The sequence below is a fragment of the Actinia tenebrosa genome, unplaced genomic scaffold, assembly GCF_029948245.1.
Source record: "Actinia tenebrosa isolate PJP-AT-01 unplaced genomic scaffold, QUT_ActTen_1.0 PGA_scaffold5__44_contigs__length_20552954, whole genome shotgun sequence".
Lineage (NCBI taxonomy): Eukaryota > Metazoa > Cnidaria > Anthozoa > Actiniaria > Actiniidae > Actinia > Actinia tenebrosa.
In genome coordinates, this window is record NW_028292582.1 from 18,194,212 (window position 1) to 18,214,351 (window position 20,140).

General features: G+C 37.6%; 1 protein-coding gene across 1 annotated transcript; it reads right to left on the reverse strand.

Moving 5' to 3' along the window:
- Positions 1 to 1,167: 1,167 nt before the first annotated feature.
- LOC116303922 (uncharacterized) lies at positions 1,168 to 19,895 on the reverse strand. The gene is made up of 19 exons (XM_031713545.2): positions 19,642 to 19,895; positions 16,875 to 17,055; positions 16,154 to 16,500; positions 14,880 to 15,388; positions 13,740 to 13,923; positions 13,469 to 13,576; positions 12,213 to 12,301; positions 11,680 to 11,826; positions 10,720 to 10,831; positions 10,209 to 10,345; positions 9,632 to 9,747; positions 8,390 to 8,670; positions 7,542 to 7,841; positions 6,206 to 6,336; positions 5,312 to 5,519; positions 4,806 to 4,967; positions 3,986 to 4,054; positions 3,279 to 3,446; positions 1,168 to 2,724 (listed from the first exon to the last, which is right to left on the reverse strand). Exons 1-19 carry the CDS (start codon positions 19,795 to 19,797, stop codon positions 2,515 to 2,517), a joined length of 3,615 nt encoding a protein of 1,204 aa, XP_031569405.2. The 5' UTR covers positions 19,798 to 19,895; the 3' UTR covers positions 1,168 to 2,514.
- Between the last annotated feature and the right edge of the window lie 245 nt (positions 19,896 to 20,140).

Here is a 20,140-nt window from a genome sequence, read left to right on the forward strand (position 1 = left end):
TTCTAAAGTGGCTACTTAGCTATTGTGCAAATAGACCACAAGTCATCCTCCTGCATGGCTCTATACTGGGACCACTGCTTTTTAGGGGTACTCCCCTATATTCGCTATACGGGTGCGTGCCGCCAAAGAGGATATGGTTTTCAGCGATTATACTCTCGAACAGGGTATATAAAATCGCGTTCGCTCTAGGACAGGGTATGTGAAATCACGCTCTCTCCTCTCTGGAACAGGGTATCCATTTTCGCAATACCGGAACAGGATTTGATTTTCAGCGATCTTGCTCTGGAACAGGGTATGATATTCACTGATGGAGTGCCTTCTAAAGGGATTACAGCGAATAAAGTAGTCTGCGGCCAGCTTTGTAGCTGGTCGATATATAAATAGCATATAGACTCCATCGTTAAAACGTTACCGAATTTTGGAATTTAGAGGGAGTTTGTATATACCGCTAGTCCTAACAGGTGAAGAGTCATGTATATTTCTGGAAACTGATAAATAAGCTATTATTTTTGTATTGTTTTATTAGCTTGCTCGTTTTTGTTTTTTTTTTTTTTTTTTTTTGTTTTGTTTTGTTTTGTTTTTTGTTTTTAATGGAAAGCACGGGCGTCGTAGGGGTTAGAGCGCTCGCAATATAAAAGCAGTACACGAAACAAAACAAGTCAGATGAAAAAAACTAAGCAATATAGAATAGAAAAGAACAAAACAGCAAAATATAACAAAACAAAAACCAAACTGGACTAAACTGAAATATACGAATGAAAACAGTACATAAAATAAAGCTAGGTACAAAACAAAACTAAGTAAAAGACAACAAAATAGAACAACACATTAACCAAACATCGAAAATTAAACAAAATAAAACAAGACAAGACAAGACAAGACAAGACAAGACAAGACAAGACAAGACAAGAAAAACCACAACCAAGGCAATTTTTTCTCTCGAAGATATTAGTTCTTTGAGCTACCCTGTAAATTCGAATATAAATAAAGTTCATGTATGTGTGTGTGTGTTGCAACACATTTATAACGAAAGAAAGCGGTCCAGGATGACTAATGCCCAACCAATCCTTCTTTAAACCTGATGTCACCCTCTGCAATACAAAAGATCTTTTTTAGATCACCGTTCGAAACAGCTCAACTATCATTAAAGAAAATTAAAACCACGCCTTTTTCAAGAATACATATTTTTTAATGTATAAACAAATTTTTAGTTCATTTTTTCAGCAAAATGTGACGTTCAGCTGAGTCAAATTTCACTTGTTCAAGAGTGACCTGCACATATTCCTCGGGCATACGTATATATATTTGCATTAGTAATATCAGCGTGGGTTATACAACTTACAACTGTGCGTACTGATAGATATGATTTGTAGTCAATGGTTAGCTATTAAATACTTTGAACATTGGATTTGATGCCTAATGTAGACAAAAATTACGACTGGAAAACATACCGTATTGAAATGTCGGGCTTTGAAGTTTTCAAAGATGCGATATATCGTTATTACGTATATCCTCTACTGAATAAGGCCTGTTTTTTTCTTTCTTCTTTTAATGGCAAACCATTGCATATATACAAAGTTCCTCTGTGCTGTCTACTTAAATAAACGATATAACAATCTTAGTAACAATTGTGGTGTAGGCTTACTTCTAGATTGGGAACCCTTAGCTCTTTACCTACAGCTGGGCTTCCTGTGCACATATTACAAGTTTAGTTTAGTTTTGTTGCTGCCAGTAGTTTCTTGGTGTTGTATAAACAGCTATAAACAGCTATATATGTGAAAAAATGCCATTTCGTGAAGGCTAAGAAAATTCGAGTTTGACTTATTCCATGTGAAAACATTCACATATTTGGATGCTTTGTCGAACCTCGTTCTAGGAGTCCGCGCTCCTTTTGGTCTCCGCTAAGTAGCGAAGGGCTATTTTATCGACTTGCCGTTTTATTCGCCAAATATGGCAGTTGTATTCGCCCAAAGCACTTCGTTAGGCCGCGCAAACCAAAAGGAACACGAGATTTGGTAACGAGAACAATACCAGACATTTGATTTTGCGGGTGCACTTATGTAACCTAGTCCGGAGGGATCCCTACGGTACCATGGACTGTGCTCACAATTAGACGCCATTACGGTTTTTTTATACTCAAATGCAGGTTTACCTTCAGGAGCAGAAGACGACCGGGTCTACTCCTCCTGAAAATTTAAAGGTTTATGTCAAACTTTACCTCCTTTTTCCTGACTTGTCAAGCTGAGTAAAAATGTTCCAAATTTCATTAATCCGGCGCCTAAATCAGCTTATTAAGTATTTTATGTACCAGAAAAAGCGCTGAAAATCTTCAAAAGTATAAAGAAAAATCTTCGAAACTCGCAAAACAAAAAAAAAAGACTCTTTTAAGCAGTGGCAATCATTCTTTTGTTATCAAAAAATCATGTTAAAAGCACATTGGATTTGACGCCGTAAAAAAATAAATCAGATGTCTATCGTGAATAACTCTTATTGGGATACCAGTGTCTGAAGACATTATTTAAATACATTATGAAGGAACAGAGATTCTTCTTCGAATTCATCAGGAGCGTCGTCTTCCAATGTAATCTCAAGCTTCTGAACCACAGCATTCAACATGTTTTGTAGCTGTTCTTGGGCCAGCTGCATTTCCTTTAGTCTCGCCTTGACAGTTTTTACACTCTTCCCAATAACCTCATTCTGTTCCTCTAGTTTTTGGATTGGCGACTGAAATATAAAACGAAAATTAATTGAAGAAGTTGGGAGACTAGAAATGCGATATTTTTGGTTTGCACGTTACGTCATAACCGCCATGTTGGTGGTATAAAGATTCCTCATAAAATGTTCTTAATTATTTCCACCAACATGGCTGACAAGTCTTTGGCTTTTGACTGCCTTGGAAATAGTTACAAACCATCAATCAGCGCCAAGGTAAAGAAAATGTACTATCAGTTTTCTACCTCGTTTGTCCTTATTTTGAGACTGAAGCGAGATGACGTTTTACCCCCGACTCTATACCATAATAGTTTTCAAAATTCTTTCATATTAAAATTTTTGATGCCTTAGAGAATACGGGAACAATAGTTATAATTAAAGAACAAAAGCAGTGTGAAAAGTATTATGGTCTAAAGACGGGGGTAAAACGTCATCTCGCTTAAGGCTTGTTGCATATTACATTGCTTATTCAATTGACTCATTACGGCCCCCTTTTCCGCTTCTTAGAAAATAGGTGGCTCTTAAATCCCATTCCCCCTGCATTTGTTTTGACCCAGAACACCAACCTTTTCGAGTTCAAGGGCTTCTCTCATTTCCTGTGGTGTTAATGGCGGCTGACTCAAAAATCTCAAAAATCCTTTATTTTGGTTCGGGAAAAAACTCTCTTTGCGTTCGAGAAGCCTTTTACGCATCTTACGATGAAACGCTTTCTCGACATCAAGAGCTAAATCAACCTAGAGAAAATAAATTGGAACATCAGGGCGAGAGGAAGAGGAGGGGTCTTAATAGTGTATAGTAATCAGTCCAGAATATTATCGATATTATTCATACTTTCTTTTCCAAAATGGCGTAACCCGGACAGCTAGTTTAGTAAATTTAAGACCAACATTTTGACTATTTTCTGCATGTCGGACCACGTGACCTGCCGTTCCCTTGAAAGGAAGTCCTTCATTTGTTAACGCTTGAGGATCAACGTTAAGAAAAATCTCAAAACTTGTTGAGTGTTTTGCCTTCACTTATTCTTTCCGAGCAAAACCACAATGTAGGGCTTAAAATGACCACCCGCAAAATATTGGTGATAATCGATAACAATTCCTCTAGCAAAAACAAATATTTCTTTAAATAGCGTAACGTACTATTATTACCAGAATTCTTTGCACCCTCATTAGCACCAACTGAATTGGAAAGCAAATTCGCGAAGCATCATGGTAACTGCATATTGTTGTATAGTATTTGACAACTGTTCATGGAGTAAAGTTTTGCCAGTCCTTACCAACATTGCTTGACGTTTAAGTGTAGCCTGGTCCTGTACGCCTTTGATGTCGTCTACGGCCAAACCAATCTATTATATATATTTAATAAAGGTACTTTGATGAATACAGTTTAATAAGAAAACTAGTTGTAAAAGACAATAGAGAGTTTTAGATTTACGTTCACGGCAAACGTGAAACGTCAGTTGACCAGTAAAAAATTCTTTTAAATTACTGAAAAAGAATCGCAAAAAAGTCCTAGTAGAAAAACAAATTATTTTTCAGAAGTATTTGAGCTTGGTGAGAAGGTTTGTAAAAGGTAAAGTAAAATACAGGAAAACTATGAAAACGCGGTCACGTTTGCCGTTTGCGGGGAGAAAAAAAATTCAATCTAAAACTCTCTAATGTTTCGATGTCATCCCGAGATGACCGCGAAACGTTGTCTTTTACAACTAGTTTTCTTATTAAACTATTATATATAATGTTGAAAATATTTTAGCATAGGTATTTCACGAGTTTTGGAATATAAATACATCACTACTAATAAATAAATAATGCTCGACTTGACGACTAACGCCAAGCAATCTCGTCTCTAGAGCCTGCGTTCACCGTGGTCAGCAGTGATCAAAAACTAAGTGCTGACCAAGATTAACGCAGACATTGAAAAAGAGAATAACTTTACATCATTTATCATTCACGGCTAATAAAAAAGCTACGCTCTGAAAAGGTTTACGTTTTTTAAAGTGTGACATTTACACACATTTTTTCACTGGCTCATAAAGAGAAAAATAAAGAATTTTTTTCTACAACATGAATAATTTTACGCATGCGCATTGTACTTACCAGCAGGTTCATCAGAATAAGAGTCATAACAATGAGGAAGATGACAAATAAAGCCCAGCTCAATGTAGGCACACCAGGCCCAAAGAGATCGTCGAATTCAAATTCACCAATCATCATGACTCCTGTCTTGACCAAAGACCGACCGACACCCTGAAATGAGTCCTAGAAAAAAAATGTTCAGTTACATTGAGATTTCTGAAAATGACGCTTTGCCTTGTGTGTGTGTGTTTTTTTTAAAGTAACTATTAAAAATCGTTTCCATTTAAAAAAATAAGAATGTCAAAATCATCTAGTCTTTTCAAATCATTTGTACTAATTTAATTTGTTCAAAAGTAGAAGACGCCGACTAACCATTTGGTACTGAATGATATGCCCACTATATAGTGGTGGAAATGGGAAATGCTAATCAAATTACAAGGTCGAATCCTCATTTCTGATTGGTTGACCTTGAGTTCGTTCTGAGCACTTCCTTACGTTAAACATGTTAATCTTCTTTAGACACTTACAGTGTTAGAAAACAGCATGAAGAACGAAAGAGCAAAGGCGACGATGAACAGGAAAAAAATCAAGGAGAATTTGGTGAATGTGTAAAAGATGTCAGTGAACATGACAATGTAGATGCCAAGTTTGGGGAACTTCCTGATGAACAGAAGAAGGCTCATCCAAGAACTGAAGACGGACACAGCTCCAACGCTTTGATGCCACTCACTGCACCTGAAACGACGAAAAACTAAAATATATAATCTTTTAAAAACATCTGAAGATTTTTAAAATGTACTGCCTCATTGCAATAGACCTCTATAGTACACTACGTAGGCTACTCCAAGGAAAATTCTGGTGTACTGATTACAAGGGACTAGGGTGTAATCTATTCCCCGCCGTAGGGCATGCGATTCTTGCTTTGATCACTAAAAACACGTCAAGAGCGAGCGCGCGCAAGTTGATGACGCACGGAAGAAGGGTAAGGTAAGGGTAAGGTAAAGGTACTGCATCTGGTAACTAAAAATAGCCAAACCGGGAATATACATGGCGCGCGCGTTATTAAGAAGTTTCCCTCCCTTATTTATGCTCTCTTGATAAGAAACAATCCAAATCCCAAACGAAAAGCAAAGGAATTTTATTGTTCTTTCATCTAACCACAAGCAGCCCAAGATGGTATCATTGGCGAGCGCAGGTAATGGTGCAAAACCTCTATAGCGATTCCTGTGGTATGGCGATGTAAAGCCTGAGGGTAATCCAGTCTGCTAGTACGACGCCTGCTCCGTAGTTAGACCAGTCTCTCTTACAAACGGGAATCACGGGAATCCTGTGGTGTGGTGATGTACAGTATACGCAGGAACCCCACCCTGACATTTTCATTATATAAACTTATTACTTCGTGCATGCTTATGCCTGCTTACTTTGAAAGTCCAAAGGAATCTGAGCCTTTGAATTCAGTTGCAACGTATACAATAGACGAAACGTATGTACACCATTCCAAGAGATTCTCCCAGGCTAGATAATGTTGGAGTTGATAAAACATCTGGAACAACTACAAATACAGAAAAACCGTAAACAACGTTTAGTATAAACAAACTTTCGGACTGTTGCAAATCGCGATATTTGATTGAAGTCTTTCAAGGATTCCAGACAATTTTTGGTGTGAAAAATGCAATCTGTTTCTGTACAGTAGTGTGTAGTCTCCTTTGCAGTCTTTCTTCGCGTCGGTCCGAAACTGAGGAAAGCGTGTCGGACCGATGTGTGTGGTGTGGTGAGATATAGAAAGTTGTGTTGTGGTATGCTGTGGTCTGGTGTGATATGGTACGATGTATGTGTGGTCTGGTGTGATATGGTGTTTTTGATGTGGTATTCCGTGATATGGTATGATATAGTGAGGAGAGTGTGTTGTAGTGTAATGTTGTGGTGTGGTGTGGTAATGAGTTGTAATAGAAATATGAAGTTAAGATTTCGAGTTGATAAAAATGATAGCAACGATGATAAGATATGATTAATGAAAACTATTGTGGAATATATATTTTAGTAGTTTGGAATGTGTGTTGAAATATAGTATGTGTAGTATAAATAAATGGATAAATAAACAAACAAAGAAACAAAGAAACAAATAAATAAATAAATAAATAGATAAATAAATAAATAAGTAAATAAATAATTAAGTAAGTAAGTAAGTAAATGAAAAAATAAATAAGTAAAGAAAGAAAGAAAGAAAGAAAGAAAGAAAGAAACAAACAAACAAAGAATTAAGTGATATGTTAAGATATGTCGTGAGTTGGGTGTCGTGTGGTTGGACATGGTGAATTGGGTGTGTGTATATTGTGTTATGCTGGTGGGGTATATTTGAGGTAGTATGGAATGTGTGGTGTGGTATGGTGTGTCGTGTGGTGTGGCGTGTTGGTTGTGATATGGAATGGTGTGATGTGGTAAGGTGGGTGTTGTCTGGTGGGACATGGTGACGTGAGTGGGTGTATATTGTGCTATGCTGGTGGGATATATTTAAGGTAGTATGGAATGTGTGGTGTGGTATGGTGTGTCGTGTGGTGTGGCGTGTTGGTTGTGATATGGAATGGTGTGATGTGGTAAGGTGGGTGTTGTATGGTCTGACATGGTGACGTTTGTGTGTGTATATTGTGCTATGCGGGTGGGATATATTTGAGGTAGTATGGAATGTGTGGTGTGATATGGTGTGTCCTGTGGTGTGTTAAGATGTGATATGGTAAGGAGTTGGTACTAGATTTTTACCTCCATTAGTATATGCCAACTTGCAAGAACCACGATGACTACGGATCCAACTTCGACAAAAAAAATGTAGGTTTTTGTTTTAATGTTGACCGCTGGACACGTCTTTCCTATGGTGTCATTACCAACTGTCTTGGCTGGATTTTCAGTCGTTATAACCGAGTAACCAGTAAGAAAGAACAAGAACGCAACATAAATTAACAACTTAAGGTAGTAAACAAAGCGACCGTATTTACGCCATTTGTTATGCAAGAGAAACGAAACCAAGGGGTGGCTGGCCAGTGTTTCACGTTTTCTTTTGATCTGGAAACAACAAGACAAAATATTTAGAAATCAATTACTGAGTTATCTTTCTGACCATCAATCTTGACCGACCACCTCTTAAGACTGAACATCTCCTGACTGACTACCTCTCCTGACTGACCACTTCTCTAAACCGACCACCTCACCTGACTGGCCATCTCTCTGCTCTCTTGACTGGCCACCTCTCTTCTCTCTTGACTTATCACCTCTCTATCTTGACCGACAATCTCCTGACTGACTACCTCTCCTGACTGACCACTTCTCTAAACCGACCACCTCACCTGACTGGCCATCTCTCTGCTCTCTTGACTGGCCACTTCTCTTCTCTCTTGACTTACCACCTCTGTTGACTGACCACCTATCTTGACCGACCATCTCCTGACTGACTACTTCTACAGACTGACCACCTGTCTTTACTAACCACCTTTTATCACTGACAACCTGTTGGACAATGACCACCTTTCCTAATAGGTTATTTACTGAAAACCAAATCAGCACACTCACTTACTTGTGTAAACAATATTGAGATGAGAACCATACTGACTTACCATAATCATGAGGGGATGGCTGCTTTTCTTTTCTAGTTGTTTAGTTGCCTCTTCTTTCATCGTTTCATCATCGATCATTTGGAAGCCAAACTCGGACTTCTCTAGTTGAACACTAGCTAAACTGCTCGTATCAGATCCCATGCTACTGCCGCCAGTGGTCGCGAACCAATCAGCGTACACATCCTCTAGGAATTCGTAATTCAAATCAACTTGATAGTCATGGTGATAGACTGGTAGGCCGTTGTCTGTTACACACTGGTTAAGGACAATCTCTGCAACATCTGGTTGTAAGAAAAATATGAAGTTAATATCTTGTGTTGATAGATAATGATTATTATTTCAATAGAATGATTAATGATAACGAGTAACGTCGCATCCGCTAAGAAGAGCTGTCGAGAATGGCCAAAAAAAACCCAATAATTTTCATAGTCGCCTCAATTCTATTGTTTTGTTTCTAAAGTTTCTCTTTCTATTGTATTCATCCAATAGACGATTTGCACTAACTGGTCACGTGACCCTGCCTCCCTAAAAACGAGCAGTTGTGTGAAAACGAACTTTAAAAAATGAAAAGAGAAGCGCAATAAAAGTAAGATGGCGAAGTGTCAGCTCGTGATGTTGACTATAGGATAAATGGCATTAAATATGACATGGAGTATTTATAAGGATTTGTATGGGAAAATGTGCTGGATGGCAAAGCTTTCCTGTTTCGCTTGTCATAAGCTAAAACTCCGCCACCCTACTAATATCGAGGTGCTCTTTTAATTTCTGTTCTTCATTTTAGCGCAGCTGCTCGTTTTGAGGCAAGTAGGGTCACGTGACCTGTTAGTTTAAGCCGTCTATTGGGTTCAGTGGATCTTCTTAGAGCTGCGGCATAACCATGGCAGATATGGGGGCGATGAAATTGATAATGGTGATGATAATGGTGATGATAAATTCCAAATGGATTCTATAGAATAAGAGCTGCTTTCCACAAATCTCCATTGATGATAATGATAGTGATGCTACTACTGCCGGTAATGATTGCTACTGCTGGCGATGATGATGATAATATACTGTTGATGCTGATGATACTGATGCTGATGATGTTGATGCTGATGATGTTGATGCTGATGATGTTGATGCTGATGATGCTGCTGCCTGATGATGATGGTGATGATGATCACGATAATGATGATGATGGTGATACATAGAAGATGAAGCTGTTTAACAAAGAGTAAAAACTTAATAACAATGCAGCCTCACCAGGTAACTTCAAAATCAGTTTTCTCATAGGAGTAGTAACTTTTCCTTGTTCTAGAGTCTTGTTCCTCATGGCTTCCAACCAGTTTTTGGCTTTAACAATAGCAGCTGCCACTTCCCTGGAATCGAGTGCAAACACATCAACACTGGAAACACGGAGAGGGGAGGGGCTTGAGGTCTATAGCCTCAAAAAAATGTTGCTACTATAACAAACCCTACATTCGCAAGTCTAAGCCCCCTCGACTTTTAGTCATATATTAGTTTATTATTATTTTTTATTATAAGATATTAATTTCGAGGGTCGTCCGAGATCCTTCTATTAGACTGAATCAATCCTTGAGTACTAGTTTGGCTAGTGGCATGCATGAGTTGAAGAGCCATTTATACGAGCGTGTCTAACTTAAAATACAGAAATACTGCAACTTTAGCACGATATAGAATCTCAACTATTCACGCAAAACATACAGGGCAACAATGTTGCGTGACAGGATGTAAGATTTTGCAAGATAACAAGAAGCATCGACAAATGTAACCGGTAGTAATGTGTTATTTAAAGTATGAATAAGAAATATCCACTCACTTGTGTCCATGATCGATGGCCATGTCCAGGCAGTTTCTTCCTGTGTGATCAGTCATTGCGATGTCCGCGTTGCGTGACAAGAGTAGCACCACCATCTCCATGTGACCTGCACGGGCAGCCAAATGGAGAGGAGTAGTCTGTTGAAGCGTTAAGAAGAAAGTTTTAAGCTTGGTCTCCATAAAATCAATCAACTCTATTACATTACAAATCCCTTGTGATCGTCTCGATAAACCCGAGCTCTATCCGAAGGATCCGGGACAAAGTGCCAAATACATTTATGTGTTGGACTACACAAAAGGTTTCTGATTGGAATTGCTGGGTTTCAATCAGCCAATAAAAGTCTTTGAATCTCATTATCTGCTCCAAATGATGGTCAAACACTGACCACCATGTGCTGTCAGCCAGAAAGAATTGTATTGAAAATTTGTGATTCAACTGAAAAACATTCCGCATGAGACAGGAAATGACGTCAGGTGAAACCCAACAATTTTAAAAAGAACATGTGTTATACCCTGGTTTTGTCTTTAGGGTCGACAGGAGAATCGTAATCCAAGAGAATCGCTGCTGTTTTTACATGTCCTTTGTCTGCAGCACAATCCAAGGGCGTCCAGAGATATGAATTTCTGAGGAGAGATGGAATTCAATGTGATCAAATGGTTTTTTAAGAGAGTCAGCAGTTTGATAAAGGTACTTTTAGGAATACAATTTAATAAGAATACTAGTTGTAAAATACAACGTTCGAGATGACAGCGAAACGTTGTCTTTCACAACTAGTATTCTTATTAAAAAGTCAGCAGTTTCTCTCTTTAATGACAAATATAGTGCAGCGTCATTGGCAAGTAACTACAATACATCTGTTTCGCATTCGATGCATACCGCTAGTTTTTAAAGACCACAGACTCATTTACACAGGCTTAGCCTCGCTTAGAATGACTGACTCGGTGTGAATGACGACTGACTTAAGTATTTACTGAATGAGAAAAGGGACTATTATTGCCAAAAGTCTTTACACATTGACGTTTTTTTATACAAAGATTTTTCATACAAAGATGCAGCATTGAATCATGAGAACACGACCCCCCCCCCCCCCCTCGTCTCTTTTGAAACGTTTTGGAGTGCTAGGGGGGTAGGGGACAGGACAACCTAACCACACCTCAACATTGATTTGGGGGGGGGGGGGGGGTTTAGTAATGTTAAAGTGGATTTTTGGGACGGGAATAATTATTGTTAAATATCCTCAGTGAGTTAACACATTTTGGCAGAGATTGTAGTTTCAGTTTTCCTCTCAAGCAGTTTATCAAGTGGGTCAGCGGTTTATCCATTTAATTAGTTGATTGACATATTAAGTATGACGTTAATTGCAATTTTCTAATTTGATTTTTCCTCTTTCGCAGTTGATCAAGCGTATCAGCTGCGGTTTATCCATTTCATTATTTGATTGAAAAAAAGTTTGACTTTTCTATAATTTTACCTGGCGTCGACAGGAGATCCATTCTCTAGAAGTTCACGAACACACTTCCAGTGTCCTTCCATGGCAGCCAAATGTAGTGGGGTGTTGGACGACTCGTCCTCATCGTTGATGATAGACGAATCTCTCTTTAGCAAAGCAATGACCGTCCTGGAAGCATAGGAATCAAGTTACGACAGGTAAATAGGTAAACGTACGACTAGAGCTACAATTCTTTCGCGTGAGAGGTTTTTTCAACGGCTTAAATTCATTTGATTAACGCTCATAGTTAGTGAGTCAGTCAGACCGACAGTCATCTAGACAGACTGACAGTCAGACCGACCGACCGTCATACCCTAGACAGACCGACAGTTAGATAGACAGACCAACAGTCAGACAGACAGTAAGTCCTTATCAAGTAGATAAGTCAATGCTGTTATCAATAAAATCAATTCACTAGATAAGATTTATCCGTCGGATAGCGGTAACCAGCAATCGTACAACCGGCGCAGGCCGACATTCAAGATTTATCAGACTGTCATGTCACAACAACATACCTTGTCCTGCCATATTTAGCTGCAAGATGTAACGGTGTGTACTCCTCCTCGTTAATTGGATCAATCTTTGCTCCATTATTCAGTAACAACTATTCGAAGAAGAAAAAAAGAGAAAGGAATGAGTACTAAGAAAATTGATTCATGCTGTAACTTCGAGGCTCCGTTCTCTCTTCAAGAAATTCTTCGAGAATTTTCGGATTGCATTTTGCGTCTCAAAATACCGTATTTAGCGTTGTGAACAAAGTAACCAAGAACCATGCAATTCATTTGAACCACACCAGTGGCGGATCTAGGGGTGGGTTTTGGAGGTTGCAACCCCCCATATGAGAGCCATCGTGATTTATTATTATCATCATCATCATCATCATCATCATTATTATTATTATTCATGACAACACCAACAGCATCGCGAGTTTTATTAAAACAGGAGTGTGGGACTATACGCCGTGTGTGGGACCTGAAACAACCATGCTCGCCTGCAGCAAATAATCATTATCATAAGACCTACTTCCGTTTGGGAACCCTGTGCTACTTTCCCGCCAAACAAGTACCTCAATCAATGCTACAACCCCCACTTTGAAAAAATCCTGGATCCGCCCCTGCACACCTCTCTGTAACCAATTGTGACATAACATTTTCGATAACGAAAATTAGCATATACCAACTTGTGTACTTCCTAAGAACGCGCGCTCATTGGTTAATTGCAGGTGAATATTGTACGATATTCACCTCTGAATCTCGGAATATTGAGTCGGCAACAAAACGGCATCTGCCGGCAATCGTTTTGCTACAATTTCCGATGAGGAAATTGAAAAAAATGAAAGTAAATGCCATTACTATCAATACTAAAAAGGCAACGAAGTATGGCCTAAAAGTTTTGCTAAAAGTTTTGTTTTTATTGAATTATTATATATAAAAATAAGTTACTCTGTACACAAGTTGGTATATGCTAAAACAATTATTCGCCTCAGGTTCAGTGAATATGGACAATATTTACCTCGCCGCTCGAAGACTCGCGTCTCGGTAAATATTTCCCGATATTCACTTCGCCTTCGGCGAATAATTGCTAACTATAAAAAATTACTACTTTGAAGTTGGTACTCGGGCTTTGTTTGGGAGAGATCATTAGAAAAAAGGCTGTTACGTTTTAAATTTGGATGGCTTATTTTTTGTTGGGCTTCAAGTTAGGGTAGGGGGACTTATTTTTGGAGGCTTACGGTAATCAAGCATATCAGTATAATAACTAGATAGTCTACCTCTGCGACTACGACAAAACCTTTCTGTGCAGCAACATGCAGTGGTGTGTTTCCATAGATATCACTCTCGTTGATGAGACTATTTGATGTTGACTGATTCAGTAATTCCTGTAGGTAAACCAGATGTAGAATATTATAAAATAACTGTTAGAAATGTCGCGTTCTGATTGGTTGAGAGCGCGTGCTTTATGAATCGCACGCACGCGCAAGCGTTTTTCTCTAGTGCAAGTTACGACAAAATGTCACGTTGTCACGCAATACTGACTCTTACCTTTAACGTTTCTACACAATTCTCCTCAGCAGCCATAAATATCGCAGTTTTGTTGTGAATGTTTTTCGCATTCAGATTGGCTCCTCGTTTCAGGAGCCCAGTCACAACCAATGTATGTCCTTCACAAGCAGCTGACAGTAAAGGAGTAAAGTTGTTCTTGTCACAACTCTCGATATTTGCACCTCTGTTGGAATAAAGTAAAAGTTAGTTGGGAAATTAAAGTTGTTCTTGTCACAACTCTCGATATTTAAACCTCTGTTAAAATAAAGTAAAAGTTAGTTAGGAAATGAGTTAAAATCAAACAATCAAACTTAGTTGCGATGATGCATCACGTCGGTCGTGTCCAATCTAGGTTAAAGGATAGTTAACTATAATGAAAGCAGAGAGATCATAAGGGAATTCAAGAGAAAACCTTAAAGCAAACAAGGAGATAATAAAGAAAGATGTCCAAACTATTGAAAATTAATGAAAGATGTAACGAAAAATGCATTTATATCTCTCGCTAAAAGGTGGCTTTTGGCTGTAAAAAATAAGCTGAGGACCAAGTTTCGATTTATGAAGCGAGGTGGATATTAGCTATTCCAAGATTGCGGAAAAATTCTGGGTCAAGTTTTCATTTCAGTGCATTGTGATGCTGTTTTAGGGAACGAAATATGCGCCATCTTGGGAATATGTCCTCTAAAACAGTCCCACAACGCCCTGAAATGCCAACATAAACCAATTTTTTTAAACCTTGCAAAGGCTAATATTCTTCGTTTGCAATAGACGTCATAGCCGCCATGTTGAAAGAATTTGACAAAAGATTTTTCAGTGAATTCTTTTGTTATATCTTCCAACATGGCGGACACCCCTTTTGTTATTGTGCTTTCTTGGGATTGATTACAAACCAAGAATAGTGACTGATGCTGCCGTTTAGACGGTACCAGACGAATTTTAAAACGGTGGTCAAATAAGTTGTAAGTTTAAGGGTTCCGTTCACACGGGACTGAGCTATCCGAACAAAAATTCGTTGCATAGCCGTGCACATTTGGAACAGTTAAAGAGACGTTAAAACGATATGTACAGGTCAAATTTTTGATCGGTTTAAAATTCGCCCAGTACCGTGTAAACGCAGCCTAGATCTCTTCTTCTTGTACTTACTTATCAATCAAAAAATGAACGAACGAATGCCTGTTAAAGGCAGCTGCTCGATGTAATGGTGTTTCGTGATTAGCATTTCTGGCTTCAATGTTTGCTCCATGCTGAATTAGAAGCTTTGCAATATGGATCTCACCACTAATAGCAGCCAAATGAAGAGGTTGTGTGTTGTTATTACGCACGTCTCGTACATTAGCTCCTTTGTTAATGAGTAGTTCTACTATGTCCAAGAAGCTACCGTCTGTTGCCACATGCAAGGCACACTCCTTCTCAGAGTTCCTATCCGCCAACATGGCGCTTACATATTCTTCCCCGTGCTGTTTTTCTCCCATCGCCAGAAGAAGTTGAACAACATTTAAGTGTCCTTCAGAGCAGGCGAAGTGGAGGGGGGTGGAATTCTCGTAATCTTTGGCTCTGATGTCGGCTCCTTTGTCTATGAGAGCTTTGACGATTAATTCGGCTCCAACGGTGGCCGCTGCATGCAGAGGGGTACCACTGCTACTGTCGCGTTCCTGGGTGATACCAAACGCGATTATAAAGAAGAAAAAGAAGAAAATGGACGACTTGCATTGAAGGTCAAGTGACCCTATCTCCTTAAAACAAGCAGTTGTGACCATTTCTCCCAATGTTAACATAATAACCTGAAACTACGCCCTCTTACTAATGTCGTGGTGCTCTTTTCATTTCAATGTCCATTTTGGCCGAACTGCTTGTTTAAGGAAGGTTGGGTCATGTGATGACCTGCTAGTGCATGTTGTCCATAGAGAGAAAGAAGCAGGATGGAAGGAAAGAAAAAAAGGAACAAACAAGAAGGAAAGAAAGAAGAAACAATGAAGGAAGGAATGACTAAAGAAGGAAAGAAGGGAGAAAGAAACAACAGAACAAAAAACGAAAGAAAGAAAAAACAGAGGAAAGATAGAGGGAGACAAAAAGAGAGAATGGAAGAAAGAAAGGAAGGAAGGAAGGAAGGTAGGAAGGAAGAAAATAAGATGTAAATTCCTACAGTGTAGGTACTCAACCCCATCACAGTGCTTAAATAAACATGTAATGGTTTTGTATCATGCAATACACTAAAAACAATAATGGCTGCCACTTCATTATTATAATTACGAATTACATTAAAATTATAGATAAGAATGATATCAACTAAGTTAAAAAGTTTGCTTGCATGATAGCGGTGTTAATTTTTAAGGATGTAATTTTTATTTCTGCTAATCAATGGCTGCCATTATTGCATTCAGTCTATAGTTTTATGCTTATATTGTTCATGTACTTACATCGACTCCTACACCACTGTGTTGCAATAGCTTTTTTGCACCTGCAACATTATTCTTGTTGGCTGCATAATGCAGTGGTGTTTGCCCATAACTATCTCTATTGTTAATATCACAATCGAGAGACAGTAGATAGTCTATTATGGACTCTCCATCATCACCTGATAGACTTATCGCATCCTCTGAAAAGGCACGCGTGGGTCTTAGTTCATTTTCAGATAGAAGGTTATCTACGTTATCTTCTACGCTTGCACTAATGGCTGATTGGTGTCTTGCTTTGGACGTGACAGAGTGGAACCTGGCTGCATAATGCAATGGTATTGCACCATCTAGACCCTCTATGTTGATATCTAAAGTAGACACAAAATAAGAGGGCTTGTCAACAAAATTCATGAAGAAAAAAGTGTCAATCAAAGTTTACACAAGGTGGTTATGGTTGTCATGGTGATAGCAGTGATAATGATGATGATGTTTATGATAATGATGATAGCATGTAGTAGTGATTAAGATTATGGTGGTGGTTGTAATAATGATGGTGGAGGTAGCAATGACAATAATAGTATGTGGAATGATGATAATGATGTGACAGAGTGGAACATAGCTGGCAAGGGTTTCACATGGTGAACCAATAAAACAAACAGATACCCAAATGATTGACCATCCTAGTATGTCTTCCAAACATATGTTATGCATTTGAGAAAAATATGTACTATACTTAACTTACCAGCACCATTATCTACAAGCAATTTGACAATATTCAGATGGCCATATCTGACGGCATAATGAAGTGGAGAAATTCTATCATCATCTAACTTGTTTATGGCATTATAACGACGAGCTGATGATGCACGACCAAGTTTAAATATTTGATGGTTGATAACATCTACTCTCCCATCACGAGCAGCCTGGATGAAAAAATAATATATTTATTATTAATTTCATCATTAATGTTTAGGACTTGAGTGATTTTTTCTGGATATATATTAAGGAATATAAAATGTTCACATATCTCGATCTGTACTGTGATATAAACATGTTGGGAGCTGTAAAGCATGATCAACAAAAGCAAGCTTAGGAGCTACAGCTCCCAAAGTGTTTACATCACAGTACAGAGACATAAGCAGCCAGTTTATATTGTTTTTATAAAATATTTTTGAATGATTTTGCATGAACATGTCTCTGTCCTCTGATATAAACATGGTAGCCAGCCAATTAGTGCATGCTTGATATCTCAAATAATTTATAATTAAGGAATATGAATTAAAAGTGTGTGCATGCATATCTATGGACGGTCATATGAACATATGCTGGGAGCTGTAAAGCAAGAGAGATTAGTTAAGCAGGCTATTATAGGAACACAAGGTATAGCCAAGTGTTTTTCTTGATTTTCGAGTGCTCTACAGCTCTCAGAGTGTTTATACAACAGCACAGAGGCACACTGTAAGCTGGCATTTTATCTTGCTTTTATAAAATATTTTGAACAATATTGCACAAGCGTGTCTCTGTTGTCTGATATAAACAGGGTTGCCAGCCAAGCAGCATGTGTGTTATATTTTACATATAAATATTTTTAATAATAATAATAATTACTAATAAACAAGGCAGTATACCAATAATGAAACTATTGATTTCTTAATCTACTAGCATTAATATTACATAATAATTATTAAACTAGCTAGATGTTTAGGAACTGTATAGGTCAAAACATTAATGACAAAATTAAATATTCAAAACCAAGTAACAAAATTCATTGAAAAGGCTGGGAGTCATGATCTATATTATTTGTCAATGTAGTGTGGATCCATGAGGCATAGCCGATTATTGTCAATAAGAGGACAGACACATGAAAAACTAATGTCAATTTGTTTTTTTACAATAATAAACAGGATAAAAACTTTTTTTAGTGATTAACAACCAAAGAAAAGATAGCATGATCATTAATGGATGTCAGCTTTTAATTTCCAGCTGGGTGTACTGTTATTGATGATAAAAAATAATCAATAAGCGCACAATAAATTTGTAAGTTATGGTTAAAATATATATAATTTCATTGACAGTTTTATTGAAAGTATTTTCATTTATTAGTAGCTGGGGTAAATTTCAAAGTAGTGATCCATCTTAATTCTCCAATTTCAAATTTAATTTTGAATCTTAATCAAATTAACTTTTTATAAACAATCAAAAATGAAGAAATTGTAAATAAAGATCACTTCAGATTAGATAAATTATATATATATAACATTTTTCAATATGGAAAGAGGGTACATTAGGGGGACGTGACACTAGAATTTAGCGGGTGTCTTTAAAATTTTAAAAAGTACAGAAATTTAAACAGATATCATATACACACTCAATTGAAGAATCGTTGTCGGGTTCAGAAACATAGAACATAAAAGCTGAGACAGAAATGGCACACGGGAAATGACATAATTATATTATAATTTATTCATTTGCGCCATCCATGCAGTTGGTTTAAAATGCCAAACGAGTATTGAAAACAGCGGATGATGCCACTGGTCTCAGGTAACAGCATGCATCTAATTAATGTACTTTCTATGTGCCATTTCGGTCTCAGCCTCTGTGTTCTATGTTTCTGAACCCCACAATGATTCTTCAATTGAGTGTATAAATGATAGGTATGACTCATGTATGACAAACTCTTGTGAATGAACATGTATGTATGTACACCCACACAATGAAACATGCAGTGTTCTCGTTTATGGACCAATGCCTTTTCTACGTCATATACATTTTTGGAATTCAGTGAAAAACAGTGTTGTTTGTCGATACATGTTTGGAATCCACTATTAGTATTATTTAATATAGTTAACATTAATGGCACATCTAAGTCTCTTAATTAAAAAAAGCTAAGAATAATTTTCTGAGAGAGGGATATAAGTCATACTATCTTTAGAAATAAAAAGATATAACTAGCTAAAAACTAGTGTGAGCTATATCTTTAGAAATGTTTCGAAAGTGTCTGTCAGGAGATCATTTTTGAGAAATTTCATCAAATTCAACATGAAACAACGAAGACAGCATTCAAAGTAAATGTAAAACTTTATAGTTAAATAAATGAAGCTATAATATAAACTCATAAGTAAACACGCTTGTACACGTAATAAAGTGTTGAAGATAAAATGAATTACAGTACTTTACTAGCAAAGTTTATAGTTCGGTTGTACTTTCGTATTATCATACCGAAAGGTATGTTAACTTTTTAATATTAGCTTTGTCGGAGAAAATCGTAAGTTCTGTATCAAGATCTCGAATATTACTGTCCTGAGAATCGAATGAAACTCGATTAATTAAGTTGCAATTCGATCTCGTAGTACAGTTTACCAAACAAAAAAGTAGAATCTTTGGTTTTATCGATACAAATGCTTTCTAAAAGACTACGAACTTCATTTTTAGTCTTTCAAAAGACTACAATTGTAGCAATGATCCAAGTACAGAAAGAATCAGATTTAGGCTCCCTTCATGTTCAATACCTGATGAAGAGAGATGTGTGAAAATTCACTTGTATCTGTAGCTCCTTTAGGAAGAACAACATCTACTTTTTCTGGTTTGACTGGTTGAACTGGCTCAACTTGGGTCATTTCTGGGTCACTGTCAGTTGGGATAAAGTTTACCAGCTCTATGGACATGATGTAGATAGCTTGGGCCTGCTAGGTAACACCAGCAAAGCTTAAAATATACAGGTTGGAGTGAAAGCGTATGAAGTTATAAATATTGATCGAACGATCGCTATAGCAGCGAGACGAACGAGGACTGGAAAAATAATGTATTCAGTCACTCATCAGTCACGCAACGCATCAGAAGCCAATGATTCTTTATCTTGCTGCATTTGCTATTACTAATACAAAAATCGATATATACTAAAAAATATTTGATGAAATTAATACAATAAAAAAAATTAGGACAGCCTTTGAGAATAATTATATAAATGCTGGCAGGTTCAGTCTAGGGCATTAGCTGGGCTTCCTGTGG